The 23,291-nt window shown below is 43.2% G+C and overlaps 1 protein-coding gene across 1 annotated transcript in view; it reads left to right on the top strand.

The window, feature by feature from the left end:
- PARN (poly(A)-specific ribonuclease) overlaps positions 1-23,291 on the top strand; it is a 201,257-nt gene that overhangs the window by 28,083 nt on the left and 149,883 nt on the right. The window contains 7 exon segments of the mRNA XM_030211049.1: positions 3,872-3,932; positions 8,131-8,244; positions 8,247-8,295; positions 10,078-10,114; positions 10,116-10,141; positions 17,753-17,791; positions 18,437-18,479. Of these exon segments, the coding sequence (XP_030066909.1) occupies positions 3,872-3,932; positions 8,131-8,244; positions 8,247-8,295; positions 10,078-10,114; positions 10,116-10,141; positions 17,753-17,791; positions 18,437-18,479 (369 nt within the window).

Genomic DNA, 23,291 nt, shown 5'->3' with positions numbered 1-23,291 from the left:
TGCAAACTTGGGGCACTTAATCTCAGTATTTCCCTGTTCCGCGCTGAACGTGCGAAATGTGTGTAGCTAATTACTTCCCCGCGGAGCACCGCTTTCGCGGCATCCCAGAACAATACCGGATTGTCCCTATGTTCCCTATTCGAGGACTCATATGCTCGCCGCACTCCATAAGCTTCTCTCCTCAACCCCACGTCTCTATACATCTCCACTGGGGAATCTCCACGAACCATGTCTATGAGCCCTGGGTCCCATCTCCCAGTCCATGCTCACCCAGGCATGATCCGAGATTGTATAAGGTCCAATTTTCCATCTTAGTTATTTTGCCGAATAAATCCTGTGAAGTTAGGAGGTAATCAATTCGTGCCTGGGTGTCATGTGCACGGGAAGAGTTGTGTGTAGTCCTGTTCCATGGGGTGCAAAGTTTGCCAGATATCAACAAATCTAATAGGTTCCCCCAATCTTTTAAGCCTTTATTTGATGCCCGCCAAGTCGCTGCGGACCCCTTGAGAACACTCTAGTTGGGGGTCCCACACCGTATTAAAGTCTCCGCCCACTACTACCGGTACTCCTGGGTGATCCATTAGGTGTCCCACCACCTCTTGATAAAACTTCTTATCATATGGGTTGGGGGCATAAATATTACCAAGTAAGATTTTTTGACCCTTGCTCTCCATTTCCACCACCACATATCTCCCCCCTGTCCACATATATGGGTTTGATCGCTGCTGCTACCCCCTTACGAAACAACACCGCCACCCCCCTTTTTTTTCCCTTGGGCTGCCGCTGCCACAACACTCCCCCACCCACCACGTTTTTAATTTAGCATGTTCCGCCTGACTGAGATGGGTTTCTTGTAATAGGGCAATATCAACCTTATGTCTCTGTAGGTGCTGTAAAATTTTTGTTCTTTTTATTGGGGAGTTAATGCCTCCAACATTCCATGTTACCAACTTTACCATATTTGTGTGTTGTGAGACACTCAATGATAGCATCCCCTATAACGAGACTCGAGCAGGCGTCCCAGCCTCCGCCCCCACCAAGTCTACGCTCGTCCTCCCAAATATATTCCACTTGTCTCTTAGACTTCTGCAGATTTGTTTGCCCCTTAAGCGTCCGTCTCCATAATCGTATTAATTCTTGATAAGCTCCACTATTCCCCCAACTCCCCATCCCTCTCCCCACCCCCCTTTCTGTACCCTACCCCCAGTTCCCTTGCTCCCTGCCTGGGAACCATCACGTGTAGACACCCCCTCCCCTCCTCCCATTTTCTCAGAGTTCCCCCATAGACTCCTAACTTTCCCCTCCGAATTTACATCCCTATTCCTCATCATATCCCCCAACAGTAATCAGATTTGTCCCTCCTATACAACAAAACATTTTCAACTGTTCAACACTTAAACATTAATACTTCCAACCCAACCTTAACTCAATGTCCCCATTTTCGTAGCTTACACTACCCAAAACCTATGCATTCAGGTCACTGTCCTCCATTTGATTATGGTTCCTGCCAGCTCGTGTTCCACCCTCCGTTCAGGTCGCCGCGCCTTCTTCTGCCTTATCCGCAAGCTCTGTTTCCAGTTGGGTTACAAAGTCTTCGCTTCCTCAGCTGACTCAAATGACCTTGTTGTCCCCTTGTATGTTACCCTCAGTGTAGCCGGATACGTTAAAGTAAACCGCACCTTCATGGCATACAGTTTAGCACACAGGCCTGAGAACGCTCGCCCTCCTCCCTGAGACTCCAGCTGAATAGTCCTGAAAACACAGGACTCTTTTTATTTTCATATGTTAGGGCACCCTCCGATCTTGAGGCCTGAAGAATATATTGTTTGTGTGCAAAGTTCAGACACTTTCATTATAATCACTACGCGATCTGGAGCCCTCTGCCTGGCGGGGACCTATGCGATGTGCTCTACTCTACTCTGATGGGACCCATGCTGGCAGGGAAGTCAATCTTGTCTGTCAGCCATCGTTCCATCTACTTGCCAGATCTTTTCCCCCCAATGTCTCTGGGATCCCCCACCAAGCGCAAGTTGTTTTCTCCTGGATCGATTCTCCAGGTCTTCTACTTTTTGCTCCAAGTCCAACAGCCGTTTCTTGAGGCTTTTCTGCTCTCCTTCCACTTCCGTTACTCTGTCCTCCACCTGGCTGGTTCTGGTCTGAAACGCCACACATTCTCGGGTCAAGTCATCCATGTGCGACTGCAGCCTCCTCCAGTTTGTGTCTAGCGGTGTCACCGCCTCTCCAGCATCTCCTCTAGCACAGCGGTCATCTCCGAGGTTATCTCCGCGACCCAGGCAGAGGCAACAGAAGAACCGGCGCTTGCATCGGAGACGCCATCTTGGCTTCCGCCGGTTTTGTTTCTGAGCTTCTCTTTTTGCGCCGCTTTCGATGCCATTTCGGGACTCCCGATTCTCCCCGCTTGAGCTGCACCGGCGTTCCGCCCGTTGCCCGCTGTCAAATTTTTAGTTTTGGGGTTTTTTATGTTCGGTCGATGCGCAGGGGGAGAGTTCAGGGGCCGGAGAGCTCTTCAACATGCGACCTCTCTCCGCATGGCGTCACGTGATCCCACAGCAGCCTTATTTAATAAAATGTTTTGTAATTAAGCCTGCTAAAAAAAAAAAAAAAAAAAAAAATATATATATATATATATATACACACACTTATAACTTACCTGTGCACAAGAAGAATTGACAAGAGGTTGGCGTTAGCTTCCGTGAAATGCTGGTGGTGGCTGTGGCCGGTCTTAGGCCTAGTGCACAATAAAGCCGTAGGCTGGCATCCAGATTGGAAGCAGGATACTGGGCTCAATGTATCTTCGGTCTGTCCCAGTATGGTAATACTTATATTTTTATGTGTTTTTGCAAAGTATGAAACTGTTAAGATCTTTGGTGTTTAGTAGTACATTCCGCAATCTGAATCCAGTGCTGTCAGCTTTACTACAGGCACCCATTGAACCCCTTGAGAATGCTGCCTAGAAGGACATAACCCTGAAAGGGGAGTTCTCGGGTTCCAGACTATTCCTGTCTAATTTATATCTTCATTATATCTGCAGTAGATATATTCAAGAGCTTATTTTATCTGTGGTCAGTTGTTTCCTTAGAGGGGGATGTTTGCTTGTTACTGGTTTGCACAGGATATTTATGGGATGTCCACTAGTCACTGATTCTTTCTGTCTGTTGGAGGGCATATACCCATGCCTTTGGATTGGTCTGGAGTGAGTCAAGGAAAATTAACAGATAAGACCTAATTTCTTTATTGCATGTTTTTATTTTGGATGTGAATTGCTGCAAAGATGGTTCATCTTTTAGTTGCTTGGTATTAGGGCATAGTATCCTCCTTTCAGCATTTTAAACATTGCAGACCATGTTTGGCCCTTTGCTGTGTGAATGTCAACACTGAGTCCATGTGCCTTAATTCTACTATAATAGCAATTCTGATAACTTCTGAAAGGGCAAACCTTCGCACAGGAAAAAATAAAAATTTTAGAAAAAACATTATGCAGAAAAAAATAGGAATTTCCCAAAAGTACTAAATGTAAAAGGCTGAAATCGTAATGTATTTTTTTGGACAGGGTTTTTTCATATTTTCTGTGGTATATGTTCCCCTTCTAAAAATTGCAGGAAAATGAATCTATGGACTAAACCATGTTCTATTGATGATGTGCAAGAGGTGATTTTGGATTCTGTTCCCTGTCCTTAACTTTGGCCCCAAGTATTCTCAAAGACTATCTTTAGTCTCCCTGGAATTGGAGTGCCTGGTGTACAGCACTAACTGAGTTGAGAGGTTTAGATCTGATACTCTGATTCCTCTAATTGAAAAAAAAATGCTTATTCACATTTCATCACTAAGATTTTTCCTTTTGACATTTCAGAGTTCAAGTATAGACTTTCTGGCAAACCAAGGGTTTGATTTTAATAAAGTTTTTCGGAATGGTAAGTAACTGTAGATCAATTTGAAGTAAATTCACAAGTATTTTTTCTAAAGTCTGTACATGTTCCTATTTGGGATACTAGAGTGGCACATAAATTATAAGTAAGCTGATGAATAATCAAAATTCAGTGAGAGAAATAGGAGGCTCCTGTTTAAAATGAACCTTGAGAAAAAGGACAGGTATTCAAACTTGGATCAATAACTCATAATCTGTCCCCTTTGAGCCAGTTCATCTGGAGCCTGAAGTGAATAAGAAAAATTGGAGATTAGCCATAAACAAATATAAGGCCAGGGTAAAGTTTGTAAAATTAACATACTATTTGTAGAAAATTGGGACTGAGAAGTGGTTTTTAAGATACTATATAAACTTGTTATCAAGCTATATAACATTTCTGAGATGTTTTATCAGGTAAGGATAGTCCAAAGGCTGAAGTTGGCTTTATATGTTAGAACCAAAGTACAGAATATCAGAGGTTTACTGTTACCTAGTAAAGGGGCTGGGCTAGTAATGGTGAGTGATCCTAGAGCGATCCCAGCTGATAGAATTGGGAGTTTTTATCCACCATCCCTTCAGTTGGTATATACTTATTTGCAGAAATATTCATCTTACTGTGTATTAGATGCTTCTAAACCTATACTGATGAAGGCAATGTCACCCAAATTTGTTGGTTTTGTGACACACATTCTGAAATCCAGTTTAGCTTTAGAGAACTTTCATAATTAGGACGGTAAAATTATTTTAACACCTATATTGAAACATTCTAAATTGCCAAGTGTTGGTACTGCTAATTATAGGCCAGTGACCTCGATTCCAGTCCTCACCAAGGTGATGGAGGGTAAAGTATCCTGTCAGTTAACGGAGTTTCTAACAAAGCATGAATATTTTACATCATTTCCAATCTGGTTTCAGAATTAGGTTCAGTCCAGAGGACTGTCCTTGCCGTGTTAGTTTCTAATATTAGGGGAACAACTTAGTCTGGGAAGGCAAGTACTTATACTCCAATTTGATATGTCAAGTGCATTTGATGTGGTGGATCATAATATTCTGAGTATTATGAATGGACATGGGATAACTGGTGTAGTTTTGAGTGGTTTAGAAGCTTTCTCACTAATAGGCGATTATCAGATTTAAAAAGAGGGAGATCTGTCCCAGGAATGGTCCCCAGTCTGTGGTGTTCCTCAGAGTTCACCATTGTCCCCTTCTTTAACATCTTGATGGCCCCATTAGAGTTCAAATTGAAGGCATAAGATTTTCACTCTACATTATGCTGATATTTTATTTTATTTATTTTTATTAGGATTTGTTTACCGCCTTTTTGAAGGAATTCAAACATGAGCAATAGATAATTACAGCACTAAAATTATTCAAATAATACAAAGTATGGCATTGTATACTACTTACAATGTCAACAATATATAATAGAACATTTTAATTAACAGTGTAGGGTATAAGCAAAGATGGAACATATAGATGGGTAAGAGAGTAAGAAGAGTTAGAAAGTAAGGTGACTAAAGAAAGTTGCACATGAGGTCAGAAAGATGGTTAAACATATAGAGGGTAAGAGACTTAAGAGGAGTTAGAAAATAAGGTGACTAATTTAAGAGAGGTGCACATGAGGTAAGAGATGGTTAAATATTAGTTCAGCTAGGGTAGGAGTGGATAAACATGTCCTGCTGCAATATGTTGCAGCCCTTGGTCACTCCTTGTGTTGTGTGTGAGACTAACTAGTTAGTTACTTCTTCAATTAAAGGCCGGGTTGAAGAGCCAAGCTTCACCTGCTTTCTGAAGTAGAGAGAGTCTTGTGTTAAACTGAGCCTTCAGGGAGTGCTTTCCAGAGTGTGGGACTCCTCCAGAGAAGGCTTGCTTGTGGGTATCACATCATGTAATGTCTTTTCGAGAGAGTGTGCATAGTGATAGTCCCTTGAGAGAACTTAGTGTCATTGGAGGTATGTAGAGGATCATCCTGTTCTTCAGGTACTCAGGGCCATTTCCTTTCAGGGCCTTAAAGATCGGTCATAGAGTTTTAAATTTAGCCCTGTATTGTACTGGTAGCCAGTGAAGTTTTGTAAAGATGGTGTGATGTGGTAACATAGCTTGCAGCCTTCTATAGTCTTGCTGAAGCATTCCGATCATGGAGCTGGTGCAGGACCTTTGTATTCAGACCAGTACAGAGTGCATTACAGTAATCCAGTCTTGATGTCATCATGGCATGCACAACTGGGATAAGATTTACCTTCTCGATGTAGGAGAAAAGCAGCATAGCTGTCGCAGATAGTAGAAGCAGCTCTTGAGGGTTGCTTGGGTTTGGGGAGTCAGAGTAAGTGTTTGAATCTAGCTGTATTCCAAGGTTCCTGACTTCTGATTTGAGGGGGAGTTCGTACTTCCCAAAAGAGATTTTGATGCCAGATAGTATCCACTTGTGTTAGGGACCCAGAGAAGCTCAGTTTTACTTGGGTTCTGGCAAAGTTTGTTGTGTTTAGCCCATTCTTGAAATGATGTTAGGTGATCAGTTTATTCAGGGCTGTAGGTAAGTCAGGTTCTTTGGGTATGAATAGCTGTACATAATCTTGTAGATGTAGAACTGAGGAGTCCATTGACTGAATCAGTTCAGCTAGTGGCTTGAGGTAGATATTGAACAGAATAGGTTGACGGTATTGATCCTTGTGATACCCCACAGGTCGATGCCCATGTTGGCAGTGAGTTGCTGCCAAACATGGATTGTTGCCTGTCTGTTAGGATCTGAACCAAGCAAATACTGTTCCGCTGATACCTGTTTCTGTCAGCCGTGCTAGCATGATATCATGATCCACAGTGTCAAAAGCTGCCGAGAAATCTGGCAATACTAACACTGAGGCGAGTCCCCTATCTCGGTTTCTGTGAAGGTCTTCTAGTAGGGATACAAAGACTGTTTCTGTTCCATAACTGGGTCTGAATCCAGATTGACAGTTTTTCTCTCTTCTAGCTGATCATTGAGTTGGACACAGACTGTTTGCTTTATAAGTTTCCCTAGAAATGGGATGTTGGATACTGGCCGGTAACTTTCAAGGTTGTTTTTCTTTAGCAAGGGTGAATCACTGCCCTTTTTAATGCTGTTGGTAGTTGCCCAACAGAAAGAGAGGCATTCCAATTTTTGCTGTATGTGGCACCTTGACAGAGGGTAGGGGACAGAGAGAGAGAGACAGAGATGGAGTACCTTGGGGATAGTGGGATGCAGTTCCTTGGGGACACTGTAGGGAGAGAGGGATGCAGTACCTTGGGGACAGGGTAGGGGGGGAGAGAGAGAGAGAGAGGGCTGCAGTACCTTGGGGGGAAGGGAAGAGAGAAAGAGGGATGGAGTACCTTGGGGACAGGGTAGGGGGGAGAGATGCAGTACCTTGGGGACAGGGTCAGGGAGAGAGAGAGATGGAGTACCTTAGGGAGAGAAACAGAGGGATGCAGTTCCTTGGGGACAGGGTAGGGGAGAGATGCAGTTCTTTGGGGGCAGGTTAGGGGGAGAGGGAGAGATTCTGGTCTTGAGGTGGGGTGCAGGAGAAAGGGAAGAAGCTGTATTCAGGGAAAGACAAAGACAAGAGGGAGTGATGCTGAACATGGGGAGAGGGACAGTGAACAGAAGGGAGGTGCTTTAGAGATAGGCCACAAAGCAATGAAAAGTGGACATGGAGAGGAGACCCTAGAAAGCACAAGATGAGTGGTACTGGGGGAGGGGTTGGGAGATTAGAGCAGAAGATGGATGGCACTCAGGGAGAGAAGGGGAACAGAGCTAAAGATAGGACTGGGGAGAGGTAATAGAGCACAGATTAGGGGGTGGGAGAAGGGAATTATGGATAGGAGACATGGAGTGGGAATTTGAGGAGATATTGAGGACTTGGGAGTGATAGTTATGAGTAGGGATGTGTTGGTGGGTTGGGAAAATGAGTGAGAGTGTGAAACTTACATCTTAGTACTACAGTTAGGGGCACTAGACAGCAATAAATATAAGGCCAGATTCTGATTTTTTCCTGTATGCATAATCTGGTGGCCTGTTCAAGTTCTTGTGTGTACAACAGAGACCCTGATGTCGGGTAAAGCTCTAAGGATGTGTATGAACTTTATCTGGTTTGTATCTAGGCTGTGATTAATAGATTTTTACACATAGCAAAAGCATTTAATGACTTGATCTAATAGCATTAAAATTGGACATGGATTGTTTTCTTTAATAGGAATTCCTTACTTGAATCAGGACGAGGAAAGACAGCTTCGAGAACAATATGAGGAAAGACGATCCCAAGCCAATGGTATAAGCACAGTATCCTACATCTCTCCCAACAGTGCAAAGAACCTGTGAATGTCCCTGAAGAGCATAAAGCTTTTATTGAGAAAGTGGTGTAAGTTTGAAATCTGTGATCTAGACTTTGAGTACAGAGGATTTCCTTTAAAGGATCATGACTGGGAAAAAGTAAGAATGTCCACCAGATTGGCACAGTGGCAGCGTTGGCCATATAGGAAATCTGGATTAGATATACTCTGTATCTTTTAGATTCTTGATATACTGCTTTTCTGTGATACAACCTAAGCAATTTATATATTTCATATAGGTACTGTATTTTCTATCTCTAGTGGGTTCACAATGTTTTGTATCTGGGACAATGCAAAGTCAAGTGACTTATCTAGATCATAAGGAGCCATAGTAGTAATCAAACCTGATTCCCCTCATTTCTCAGCCCACTGCATTAACCATTAGGATACTCTCCTTTGGCCATCTGGGCTCCATACCCTGCAGAAGTGGTGATCTCCAATCCCTGGAGGAAGTTTGACATTACTCTAAAGTGACAACATCTGATCGATTCAGAGTCCTTGCACCAGAATTTGGAAGGGAAACATCAGCTGTGTGTTTTAGCTAGAAAACTGTTGTGGCTGGATAGGAGACGGAAGTGAAAATAAACATGATGGAAAACTCTGGGTAGGAGTGAATGAGACCTGCTGGTGCTATTGCCCATTTAGAGCAGTAGGCAATTCAAATGTAGGAGAATTAAGGAGTAGAGGACAGTTGGGTCAAAATGTTATTCTCTTACTGCGTTTAAGTTCGACCCAAAGCAGTTTACAAAATCAAATGCATAAAAATACATAAATACAGTAAAATACAATGCAGCAGTCTCAAAATACATTGATAATATAAAAAAATATGATTTCAGAAAAGAAAACCACAACCTAAAACTCAACTAAGGAATGTAGTTACTGCTAATCACTTATCACTAATGCATGTTAAAATAAATGCACCATGAATTTTGCTGTTAGTGCTGATAAGATGCAAATAGTATGCAAATGAGAGGGGTCATGTGACCATATATTCCATTTTTATCATACCATGCATTAATTACCAATGCGTGTTAATGGCTAAATCACAGTTTAGTTACACCTTTTGAGCTGTTAACACAGACTTGATCTTTCCACATTTCTAAGCCTATGGCTCTCCAAGAAGTTGACTCCCTTTTGGATACCTTGCCCAGGGGTCTTACCCCCACTATGAGCTATTTGCCTGTGATGACCTCAGTGGGAAGGGTGGAATGGCATTTTCATGAGGCTGACCATAAGACATACTGTTCAGATAAGAGGGGAGCAGTAAGTTGCACAGAGCGCTTCTTGTGCAGCACTTAACTAGTCCAAAATTGTTTTCTCACTCCCCTTTGGATTCCTGGCTTTCCAAGCGATTCACATGGAGATCAGAGCTGGCATTATTTGTGTCTGCTTTTAGCTAGTCAAGTGAAAATTAGGACTTTTGACTGATTCAAGACTGCCTTTACTTCAGGAAGCAGGTGAAAAAATGGCTATTTCTCCCAAATCTGTAATGGCAATCATTGTGAAGCTGAAGGGCTGTTTCCACATAGGCACCATTTTATTTCAAAATCTGTTTAGGGGAACAGCTGCTCCCTTTGCCCCCCACCTAGCTACACCTCTGCATAACTAACGTGTTTTAAAATGATGGAATGAGTTTGTGCTAGAATTTACGTTTAACAGCTGACCTACAAGTTTGGAGTTCCAAAAGTTACTGCAGTCTACAACTTCAAATGTGATATTTAGAAATATGAGATGTCAGTACATTTTGTAAAACATCGTGTTAAAAATTTATAACTTTATAATTTTGTATTAAATCTCAATTCAATCTCTAGAGAGAAAGTAGACGACTTTTTACAGATAAAGAAAAAACAGTACTGGAATTGGAGCATGTACAGGGTGAGTTCTTGAACACCATGCAAAGCCTTTGTTTTATTCTTCAATGTATCCAGGTGTAGCTTTCTGGGGGCCTTCACCACCACCTCACTCACCGGATGTTGGGTCATTTGTTTGCCATATAATGAAAGGGTCAAATTAATGCATAACACTGTTGTGCTCAAGAGTGAATGTCACAGGACAAGTCTTTGTATCTGGATGACATCTACAGGAGCCTATGCAAAGAAAAACATTCCACATCTTAGATCAATTTCTTAAGCTTTCTTAGCTTTTCTAAAACTCATGATCATTCCATACTTAGAAGAAATTAGAATATAGATGTTTTACAAAATCATTAGTGGGCAGATTGGTTAATTATGTGTGATTTCTGTAGGGACTATCCAATACTAGCTGTAAGAGATAACCTTAACCACATCTTTTGGCAATTTACTCCACAGCTTCCACCTGTTAGTTTAATGGAGCATCCACGAATCTTGGCTACTGTTTGAAGAAGACAAATTGGCGGAAACGTTTCACTGAACACCAAGCTGTGGAAACACAGTGCTATGGGATGCGGTGAAAGCATCCGGTATAGCTAGGTTTAAAAGGGTTTGGTTAGTCCTAGAGAAATAGCAAAGTAGACCTTGGAAGGTAACACTTTCTCCTGAAGAGACCTCAAGAAATAGATATCTTTGGGTTCTGTGAATATTTCTACTGGCCACTGTCTGACGGTGCTAGGCTTTCTGGATTTTTGGTCCGACTCAGCATGGTATCTTATTTTTTTGCATTGCATCATCAGCAATTATACTGTTCTCTCCCCCCCCCCCCCCCCACTTGAAGCCATATGGATGAATATATCGCTATATCATTTGATTTTTGCTGCACATAGCCTTTGTTTTTAGTATTCTTGGGTTTATGGTCATTCCTGAACTTTTTTCATTCACCACTTTAATACCTTTTTGATTCTTGACAACTTGGCTAGGTATACTAAGCAGAATACGATTTGTGGTAAGACCATTTGAAGTGTGGATGCTCATTGATGTATGCGGTGTCTGGGGCCTCATAAGAACATAAGAATAGCCATACTGGGTCAGACCAGTAGTCCATCTAGCTCAGTATCCTGTTTCTAACAGTGGCCTATCCAGGTCACAAGTATCTGGCACAAACCCAAACAGCAACACTCTGTGCCATAAATCTCAGGGTAAGCAGTGGCATCCCCATGTCCGTCTCAACAGCAGACCATGGACTTTTCTTCCAGGAACCTGTCCAAACCTTTCCCAAACCCAGATAACCCAACCACTGTTACCACATTCTTTAACAACAAGTTCCAGAGCTTAACTATTCATTGAGTGAAAAAATATTTCCTATTTGTTTTAAAAGTATTTCCATGTAACTTGAGTGTCCGCTAGTCTTTGAACTTTTTGAAAGAGTAAAAAAATTGGTTCACTTATAACTTGAACTACACAACTCAGGATTTTGTAGATCTCAATCATATCTCTCCTCAGATGTCTTTTTTTTTTTTTTTCCAAGCTGAAGAGCCCTAACCTCTTCTTCACAGAGGAGTTCCATCCCCTTTATCACTTTGGTTGCTCTTCTTTTTTTTATTTTATTTTTATTCATATACAATTTTACACATTATAGTGTTTGGTCAAGAATTAACAGAATAAAGAATTTTTTTTACACATAATTAAACACTCAAGTCCACTTTAAAAGGGGACATCCAATTTTAAGAGGAACAATAAGGAAATATTTTTAAAGAAAATTACATCTAGGAGACAATCTAACAAGGTACATTCTATTTCACTCCAATTCTTTTAGATGTTATAAACGATGTTAATTGTGATGGGTCTGTGAAAACATATTTATATGAATTATAACATATTATGCATTTACATGGAAAACGGAGGTAAAATGTGGCCCCTAGTCTCAATACCTCTGGCTTCAGTATTAAAAATTGTTTGCAGTTTTTTTGTGTGTTTCTTTCGAAAACATCCGGAAACAACGAGATCTTTAAACCCCCAAAAACAATTTGTCCTTATGTTTGAAAAACATTTAAACAACCATTGTTTATCTGGCAGTAAAGCAACTGTGGCTACCAGAGTTGCCGCAGTTGCTAGCTCAGTATCAGATGTTTCCAGAAGATTAGTAACATTCAAGGATTCTTGTTGTAGTTGTTCTTGTGCCTTAGAAGGCACATAATAAGCTTGAGTAAGAGGTGGCAAATTTACTTCTGGTATCTCCAAAACTTCTTTGAAGTAAGGTTGTATCATCTGCAATGGGTTTATCAATTTAAGCCTTGGAAAGTTTATAAACCTTAAATTGTATCTTCGCATATGGGTTTCATAAACTTCCATTTTATTCTTAAAATTTGTAATACCTTTCAAAATAGCAGTTTGAATATTCCCAACATTTGAAACTTTTTCTTCTACTTTATCAATCTTTTCAGAAGACATTTTCATTTGTTTCATTTTTGTCCACTTTCTTTTCAGTAGCTTTAACCTTATGAGATAATACTTTTATTTGTTGAAATTGTGACTGAACCATTTGAGAGACCAGGTCCCACAAGGAATCAAGAGTCACCACTGAAGGTTTCTCAAAAATCGGTAAAGGCATATCAGATATATCAGTTTTCTGCCCATTACCTGTTTCTTCTTGTCCTGCACCAGATATCGACGGCTTGCTTCCTTCCAGGGGCACAGAGTCCCTCTGGTTCCCTCAGAGGCTGTTTAACATGGGCTCCACTCGAAGTCAGATCAAATCCGCTGTTTGGCGTTTGACTGCTTGCCACTACAGAGGGGGAGCTTGTCCATAAAGATTGCGGGGGTGGAGTTCTTGCATCGGGGCTCAGCGTGGTGTCCAGTCCGGGAGACGCCAAAAGTTCCTCCACTATGCAGAGGTCTTCTACGGATTCGCTCTCAAGCATATTTCCTTGAATTGGCGTCCTCAAAAAAAACGGTGTATGGGACCGGAAGGTACGGAGGTAGGCGTTGGTGGAGCCCGAACCACTGCCTTTCCTCTTCTTTTAGGCATCATGTTATGAAGAAAATTGAGGTCTACACCACTCCTAAATGCGTGCGGCCATCTTGGATGTCTCTGCATTAGTTGCTCTTCTTTGAACCCTTTCCAATTCCGCTATCAGCCTTATTTTCAAAAGTGATGGGCGCCCATATTTCGACCCAAATCGGGAGATGGGTGCCCATCTCGCAAAGGCGCCCAAATCGGTATAATCGAAAGCCAATTTTGGGCGTCTTCAACTGCACTCCGTCGCAGGAACGAACAAAGTTGACGGGGGCGTGTCGGAGGCATGGTGATGGCGGGACTGGGGCGTGTTTATCGGCCGAGGAGAGATGGGCGCCTTTGATAATCGGGGAAAAAAAAGGGCAGCAGAAGCAAGAATTTGGGTCGCTTTTGCTGGACCCCTCTTTTTTCACAACCCAAGTCCCCCAAAAGTGCCCCAACTGGCCAGATGACCACCGGAGGGAATCGGGGATGACCTCCCTGACTCCCCCCAGTGGTCACTAACCCCCTCCCACCACAAAAAAGAACTTAAAAACTTTTTTTGACAGCCTGTATGCGAGCCTCAAATGTCATACCCAGGTCCCTGGAGCAGTTGTTAGTGGGTGCAGTGGACATCATGCAGGCGGACCCAGGTCCATCCCCCCCCCACCTGTTCCACTTGTGCTGGTTAATGTTGAGCTCTCCAAAAAGCCCCAAAACCCACTGTACCCACATGTAGGTGCCCCCCTGCACCCCTTAGGGCTATGGTAATGGTGTGGGTTTTGGGGGGGGATTTGGGGGGCTCAGCACACAAGGAATGGGTGCTATGCACCTGGGAGCTATTTTAATTTTTTTTTTTTTAATTTGTAAAAGTGCCCCCTAGGGTGCACAGTTGGTGTCCTGGCATGTGAGGCGGACCAGTGCACTACGAATCCTGGCCCCTTCCACGACCCAATGCCTTGGATTTGTTCGTTTTTGAGCTGGGCGCCTTCGGTTTCCATTATCGCTGAAAACCGATAGCGCCCAGCTCAAAAACGCCAATATCCTAGGCATTTGCCCCGCATAACCCGTATTATAAAAAAAAAGATGGGCGCCCATCTTTTTTTGAAAATACGGTTTGTCCCGCCCCTTCGCATGGCCGCCCTTCGATGGAGGGACAGAGGCACAGTATTCTTGGTCTTTCATACATTTCCTAATAATTCCTAGCATCCTGTTTGCTCTTTTTGCTGTCAGTGCCTTCTGGGCAGATGACTCCAGTGCATTGTTCACAATGACATCCAGATATTTCTGCTTGGTGCTGATTCTCAAGGTGGACCCCAGCATCAGGCAACCACGACTCAGATTATTCCTCCCAACGTGCATCACTTTGCACCTGCCCACATGAAATTTCATCTGCCATTTGGATGCCCAGACTTCCAACTTCCTAAGGTCATCCTGCAGTTCTTCAGTCTGCATGTGTTCCAACACCACCAAACAGTTTTGTCATCTGCAAACCCAATCACTTTTATTCTAATCTCCAGATCATTTATAAACATGCCTCGGTCCTAGCACAGATCCCTGCAGCACTTTACCATTTACTCTCTCCCACCAAGAAAAATGGCCATCCAACCCTACCTTCTGCTCTCTTTCCAATCACCATTTGCCAGTCCATAAGAGAACATTGCCTTCTATCCCATGACTCTTCAGTTCTCTCAGGAGTCTTCTGTGAGAAACCATCAAAAACTCTGTGAAAATCTAGATACACAGCATCAACCGGCTTACCTTTATTAACATGTCCACCCATGCCCACAAAGAAATGAAGCAAACCGGCGAGACTGCAGTTTTTTTAACCTCTGACGCTTGGGTTCTAAAGATTATCCATCATGTATGCAAACTTACAAGTTACACTAAGTGGACAGTTTAGTATCTTGGTTAAACTCTCAGCACCAGAAAATACTTGGAAGGTGTTCTCTTCCCTCTTGGAGACCATTGTGGCTGAACTCCTCCAATCATGGGAAAGAGGGCACTGATTTTACTGCAATCATTTTCTTAGTCACAAATGGGGGTATTCTGACAGATAAGGGGAGGACATGGAGACTGAAGGCTTTTCTAGGGTGCCTAATACTCTTGCATCAGTCCTGGGACTGCCTACATCAGGATTTAGCCCCTGTTTCCCAGGGGCTTCAGTGAGCAGAATTTCCACAACAAAGCTTAAAAGAAAGGTATTGACCCGCTGTGCAAATAAACTACTCTGGGTCCAGAATTGAGCCTCACTCTTGTCAGTAACCCAGGAGACAGACACAGGAACAGATACATGAAAGCTCTATCAAGAATTAGAGGTAACCTGTATTCAGCCCAGGAACAGACTACCGTCCCAAGCAGGGCTCAGTTATTTTCTGTACAGTGTACATGGAGGCCATGTAGTTGAAGTCTCTTATCTTAAATTAGATTTATCCACTTTTAGAGCACTCATGAAACTGCCTAGGAAACTAACTTTTCTAACATTTCAGTGGCCACCAACTAAATTGTGTGCACACCATGCAGAGATGATTTTATTTTCAACCTTTTTTTCCTGCAGATTTGCCATTATCCTGCAAACTACCCCACCTAATTCCATATCACCCTTCAAATGGCCTGTTTCCCAATTTTACCCCAGAGACGTACTACCCACAAAAAATTACCTTTACAACTGCCCCACCCCCCCAAACTTGAGAAACTTGCAAGTGTATAGGGTTGCTTTGCAGGGTGTAAGCAGCTGTAGGCTGAATAGGGCAGGTACTAGTTACATCTGCATACACTGCAGATTAAAAAAAAATATATATATATATATATAGGTGCCGATTCTCAGTCTATAAATAAATACAAATCTATAACTGGTCAATGTGAATGTCATTTATTTTAGAATTGCTTAAAATAGCCTGATAATAGGGAGGAAAACCCAACGGGACAGTCTCTCCTGGTAGGTTCTCCTGACTAAGATTCAAAATGGACACGTTTGTATAGGCTAACCCACAGATGTGGTAATGAATCCATTCCATTCAAGGAATGACAAATACAAACATGGGGGGGTGGTTAGACAGAAAACAGAAAATCTCAGGACCATAAATCTATCACCCTGGTGCCTAAGTAGGAACATGTAATTAAACTCTGTAATTCGTTGCCAGAGAATGTGGTAAATTCGGTTAGCTTAGCGGAGTTTAAAAAAGAATTGGATTGCTTCCTAAAGAAAAAGTCCATAGACCATTATTAAATGGACTTGGGGAGAATCCACTATTTCTGGGATTAGCAGTATAGAATGTTTTGTACTTTTTTGGGATCTTGCCAGGTATTTGTGACCTGGATTGGCCACTGTTGGAAACAGGATGCTGGGCTTGATGGACCTTTAGTCTTTCCCAGTATGGCAATATTTATGTACTTATGTAAGAGTAAACATTCCTATAGACAGCTTATCTCTTAGCTATTGCGTGTAGAGCCTGGACAAATCAGAGGTTAGTAGGTGAAGGCTGAGAGAACAAGTCAGTCTCAGCATTTTCTTCCATTAAATGTAGAATGTTTCCCTTAAGCATGCTATACTAATAACCATTTATTTACAAGATTCCACACAGGGCAAAAGCAGGAGGAGCAGACGTAGGGATTTTAAAGTGACTGTGGGCCATCCTGTGGGGGAAAAGTGCCTGTGCTGTACAGTATGGGTAATTTTCCCTGTAGCAGAAGCAGGGGCGTATCTGGACTCTGGCAGTAGGGGGGCCAGGGCCAGAGGGAGGGGGCACATTTAGCCCCCCCCCGGCACCACCGACCCCCCCCGCCATTGCCAGAGCCCCCCCTGCCACCAACAACTCCCCCCCTGCCATTGCCAGAGCCCCCCCCGCCACCAACGACTCTCTCCACCTCCTCTCCCGCCGCCAACCCTCCCCCGCTGACGTTGTTTACCTTTGCTGGCGGGGACCCCAACCCCCGCCAGCCGAGGTCCGCTTCCGCCTGCTTTTAAAAATAATTCTTCAGCTGGCGGGGGACCCCAACCCCCGCCAGCCGCCGAGGTCTTCAAAGTTCTTTTTCGTCGTCCTCCTCCGTGGCCATGCTGTACGCTGCTGATTCGGAGTCTGTCTGACGTCGCACCACGTTGCACGCACGTACAACGTGGTGCGACGTCAGACAGACTCTGAATCAACAGGGTACAGCATGGCCACGGAGGACGACGAACAAGAACTTTGAAGACCTCGGCGGCTGGCGGGGGTTGGGGTCCCCCGCCAGCAAAGGTAAACAACATTAGTGGGGAAGGGTTGGCGGCGGAGGGGGGCCAAGGGGAAATCTGCGGGGGCCCAGGCCCCTGTGGCCCCACGCAGATACGCCCCTGAGCAGAAGGTTAATTTTCAGAGGAGGATTCCACAGATTAATGCCCAATTCTGGAAATTTCTTTTTGAAATCAGCCATTGTGGTGGGTGACTCAACCCTTAGATCAGCTGGAAAGTTGCAAGTTATGGCAAATTGAATTCTTGCAACCATAGGAAACTGTTCTATTTAGTTTTGAAACAAAGGTCATGTGAAATGCAGCAGCTGCGAATGCTTTGAGGTAGCTTCATTAGCTACTCCTTTTATTTATTTTTAAAGGTGGCAAATCTTATTTTTTGTTATAATTAACATTGTAATTTTTTTTTTAAGATACCAGAGAAAACTTATTTTTCAGACCTTAAACTGGAAGTAAGTATTTAAAAATCTGAATTTTGACGTACCGTTAACATTAACATCTGACCCAGAATTTCTGTTCTGGTGTTAAAGAATCCTGATCACCATGTGTGTCAGGAGTGTACCCCCTCTGTCATGTCACAAATTTTGTGTGCAGTCCAAGTACTGCTTCCTGGAGTGAAGGCTTACATTTTGTTAAATTGGTTACATAATGGCCAATACTGGTGTGGTAAATTTTTACTATGGTATGCTTTTGTGATAGTTTTATCTGGCAACTTCAGTAATCTAGAGGAAACTCCACATGGTGTCTTGATTATACAGATCCAAATACTAGAACTGTTTAAGGGCCCTGTTTACAAAGGCACGCTAACCATGTAATTGCCCATAATATTTCTATGGGCATCTACATAGCGAGTGCTAATGTTTAGCTTGCACTAAAATGCTAGCACGCCCCTGTAAACAGGGTCCTAAATCTGAAAATGTCATAATATCCCATGATTGCAAATTACATATAATTTTAAACTGAAGCGCAGTTAGTAATATATAATTGTATACCATTGTCTTGTAAGATAAATTCATATGCAGGATAGTAGAGAGGCTGCACGAATGTTACATCATACATTACCAGTAAAATTAAATTTGTCTGTTTTTTTTGTTCAGACACCCAAGAGGCATCCATGTTGAGACCCTGGAGTCAGAAAAGGTAACTTTAGAAGTGTTAATGCTTTAGCTCTGTATTATAGCCTTCATTCTACATGGGGCTAGTGTTCCTTTAAAATAGTATTGAGGTCTGTATTTCTTTGTAGAATGTTTAAAATACATGTGGAGGGGTATAATCGAACGGAAACGCCTATCTCCATGGGCGTTTATCTCCGTGAAGGGGCGGGCCGAACCGTATTTTCGAAAAAATGGACGTTTTTGAGCTGGGTGTTTGTTTGTTTTTAGCGATAATGGAAACTAAAAACGCCGAGCTCAAAAACGTCCTAATCCGAGCCATTTGGTCGTGGGAGGGGCCAGGATTGGTAGTACACTGGCCTTCCTGATATGCCAGGACACCAACTGGGCACCCTAGGTCAGTGCGGTGGACTTCAGAAAAAGCTCCCACATGCATAGCTCCCTTACCACGGGTGCTGAGCACCCAACCCGCCTCCCCCAAAACCCACTACTCACAAATGTACAACACTACCATAGCTCTTAGGGGTGAAGGGGGCACCTACATGTGGGTACAGTGGGTTTTGGAGGCCTCCCATTTGCCAGCACAAGTGTTACAGGTAGGGGACCTGGCTGAAGTGCACTGCGGTACCCACTAAAAGTGCTCCAGGGACCTGCATACACGCAGGCCTCTATTCCTTTATTGGAATAACCGTGTTTACTCACAGTTAACTGCAGATCAGAGGTTGTGCCCCACTAGCAACAAGTCTCCCTGGTACTGAGATGAGCAGTAGGTCAGAGCTGGCAGAATGCTGTACAATGCCCTCTTTCAGCCACATTCAAGGGAAGAACTAAGTTGTCTAACGTGGCTAACACAGGAAAGGGAACTAAAACTGGCTTACAAAAATGGCCACTACCGCATGGACTACAACAGGAAACACAACAGGGCACACTCTGACCCAGTAGGCAGGGGGAAAAGCACCATGGGAGAAGAGCCTACCAACATCGTGAGACTGTAACACAAGCTAATGAAATCACGGAGCCCAATACCCTACACCCACCACAATGCAATGCTGATGTGACCCTGTACTGCACCCGAGAGCCACATCTGACCCATGGAAAGGCTGTGAGAGGATCGAACACATTCTGCTGTCATGGAGGTGGGTATGGCATTTGAGGCTGGCATAGAGGCTGGAAAAAAAGTTTTTAAAGTGGGGTTAGTGACCACTGGGGGAGTCCGGGGAGGTCATCCCTGATTCCCTCCAGTGGTCATCTGAGCAGTTGGAGCACTTTTTGGGACTTGTTCGTGAAAAAAAAGGGTCCAAAAAAAGTGACCCAAAATCGCGGTAAAAACGCCTTTTTTTTTCGATTATCAGCTAAAGATGCCCATCTCTCCTCGGCTGATAACCACGCCCCAGTTCCGCCTCCGACACGCCCCCGTCAACTTTATTCGTTTCCGTGACGGAGTGCAGTTGGAAACGCCCAAAATCGGCTTTCAATTATACCGATTTGGGCGCCTTTGCGAGACAAACGTCTATCTCCCGATTTAGGTCGCACTATAGGTGTTTTTCTCTTTCAAAAATGAGCTGGATAGTAAGCTAATGGATTAGTGTGAGCACAATATGAAGTGGTCTGTCCATTGATCACTCTGAAAGGCCTTAGTCGGCTGAAGCACACCTGGCATGACTTTTGCAGGATGAAGTATTAAGCTATCAAGCAGCTGTCATCTGGAAAGGCATTCAGCAAGGACAGTGCCACCTGTTTAACTTGGGTCATCGGCTGGATTAATTGATCAAGCTTTTTCTTCCTATGTGGCAGAGTTCCTCAAGACTTAAAAGGCTGTTTTGATTCACATTTTAAACATAAAGGTGAATACGCTTGTGATAATTATGACATACTGCTTTCTATAGTGGGCAGAATTCTGGCATGTATCTATTGAGCACTGACAAAGTATGTGGCAGCTAATGGAGGCTTCACAGATATTTATAGCTAGACAGTTTCAAGAGAAATGACACAAACAGCACCCAAGTCTCTATGTATCTATTTGTATTTCAATCAAAGCATTTGAGTCTGTAAATTGGAATAGACTAGTAGACTTTAAACTTGGTTGTCTGAGAATGCATAAATATGTGCTCCTCTTTTACATATAAAGACATGAAGGCTTGTATTGAGACTTCCTTAATCTTCTTTACCAGACCAGTCCAGATGAGTGAGTTAAGTTCCTCTGTCATTTCAAAGAAAGCTCAAAACTAACTTCACTCCTCTTATAGGAGGTTGGTGCTGCCTTCAGATCCTTATTTTTCTGGCTCCTGAAGTCATACGGTCTGGTGGAACATAGACCAAGTTCAAGAGACACTGCTGATGACGGTCCTTTAGGCCTGATTTTCCTCCCTCTTTGGAAGCAGACTAGTGGGCCAGAATTGATAAGGGGAAGGGATTTTGGGTTCAGTTCATGCCTTTTGGTTGTAGCTCCAAGACAAAGTTACATTCAGGTACAGTAGGTATTTCCCTGTCCCTGGAGGGCTTAGTCTGTCTGTACCTGAGCCACTGGAGGGTTAAGATCAGAAGGAGCTGTAGTGAGATTGAACTGAGCTCTCTTGTTCTGAACCTGCTGCTCTAACTTTTAGGCGACTATTCTACTTCTGTTGTTCAGAGCCCCTAGAGGTGCTAAACCCAGTGGTGCTGTGTCCCTCCCCCTGCCTTTTCCCTTCTGATCCTTTTGTAATTTGCAGCTGTTGTCAGAAGGATACTAGACTGCACAGAGTGGCATATCTAATAGAAAGGGGGTTCTAATGCCTTTGTGCAAATTGTCAGTCAAGACCTGTGTGGAGTATTGTGTTCAGTTTTGGAGGCTGTATCTGGCTACAGCCATCAAAAGACTTGCAGTTCAGAGGAAGGTGACAAAAATGAGATTTTATTTTTGTTACATTTGTACCCCGCGCTTTCCCACTCATGGCAGGCTCAATGCGGTTTACATGGGGCAATGGAGGGATAAGTGACTTGCCCAGAGTCACAAGGAGCTGCCTGTGCCTGAAGTGGGAATTGAACTCAGTTCCCCAGGACCAAAGTCCACCACCCTAACCACTAGGCCACTCCACCACTCCACCATTTGGGGCTTGTGCCAAATGAAGTATGAGAAGAGACTTGAAAACCTCAGTGTGTATACCTTAGAGTAAAGGAGGGATTGGGGGGGGGGGCTATGGTAGACTTTTAAATACTTTAGTTTACATATCAATACCTTTTTAATCTTTTTCAGAGAAGGGCAAGTGGTCAACTAGGTAGAGATCATGAGTTGAGGTTGCAGGGTAGGTGACTTAAAAACAATGTCGGGAAATTCTTTTTCACAGAAAGAGGTGGATGCCTGGAATGCCTTCCCATAGGAGGTTGTGAAGATAAAAATGGTGAGGGAATTCAAGAATGTGAGGGATAAACACAGAATATCTCTATATAGAAAGGATGGAATCCAGTTAAAGCAAAACTTAAAATGACTTCATAACTGGAGTGAGCTTTGATGACAGCTTCAGAGGTTGGGAAGTAAGATCAGTGCTGGGCAAATGTCTATGGTCTGGTCCTGTAAATGACAAAAACTGATCAGGATCAAGGCTGGAGTGGGCTTCAACAGTAGTTTGGGAAGTAGGACTAGTGCCAGGCAGACTTATACAATCTCTGTCCTAAAATTGACAGGGACAGACAAAGATGAATAAAGAAGTGGAACCTGTGCTGTTGCCAGATCCAACACTAGCCACCTTGTTGAGCAGACTGGATGGACAGTGCAGGTCTTTATCTGCCGACATTTACTATGTTACTATGTAAAACCTACTAGGAGACTCCTAAAAAGCATTCGCTTGGGAACATAGGTGGAGGGAAGCAAAGCTTTAATGTCTACTAGGAGCCTCAGCTAGAAAAAATGCAATCAGATCAATACTAGTAAAAGAAAGTAAGGACTCTGACTTAGATGTTATGATCCACTGGAAATGGGAAAGCAGTGCAGAGTTCTAGAGTTATTTCTGGCAAACACCATCGTACTTTTAGAAGTATTGTCTACTCATGGCAAGGAAAAGCTTTTTATACTTCTACACATGAGTGTAGGGTGCCGTGAACTGAAAAGGTTTGGGAACCACCGAAATAGACTAAAAATTCTGCAGGACACAAAACACATCTTTGAATCCCTATAGATAGAAATTCCATGTGTAAAGGGGAAAAGGATAGTAATAGGAGTGCACAAACATCTACCTGGCCAGGATGAACAGACAGATGTAGAAATGTTATCAGAAATTAGGGAGGCTAACAAACTGGGGAACACAATAATGGGTGATTTCAATTACCTTGGTATTGACTGGGTAAGTGTAACATCGGGGCATGCTAGGGGGGTAAACTTCCTTGACAAAATCAAGGACTGCTGTATGGAGCAGCTGGTACAGGAGCCAATAAGAGAAGGAAAAATTCTAGACCTAGTCCTTAGTGCAGCTCATGATCTTGTGCAGGAGGTAATGGTGCTGGGGCCACTTGATAACAGTGATCATAACATGACCAGATTTGATATAATCTCTGGAGTAAGTACACATTGGAGGTCCAATACATTAGCATTTCATTTTCAAAAAGGAGACTGATAAACTGAGAAGCAACTGGAAAGGTCAAAAAGGTCATCGGGTGTGGATACTGTTCAAAAATACCATAGCTGGAAGCCTAGGCCAGATGTATTCCATGTATTAAAAAGGGAGGAAAACAGGCCAATCGACAGTTGACAAGGTTGAAAAGCGAGGAAGTTATTAGAACTAAAAGAAAATCCTTCAGGAAATGGAAGAAGTATCCAACTGAAAATAGGAAACACTATAAGGAATGGCGAGTCAAATGCAAAGTGCTG

This window comes from Microcaecilia unicolor, chromosome 8, assembly GCF_901765095.1.
Source record: "Microcaecilia unicolor chromosome 8, aMicUni1.1, whole genome shotgun sequence".
Lineage (NCBI taxonomy): Eukaryota > Metazoa > Chordata > Amphibia > Gymnophiona > Siphonopidae > Microcaecilia > Microcaecilia unicolor.
This window is presented reverse-complemented; position numbering and strand designations above follow the sequence as displayed.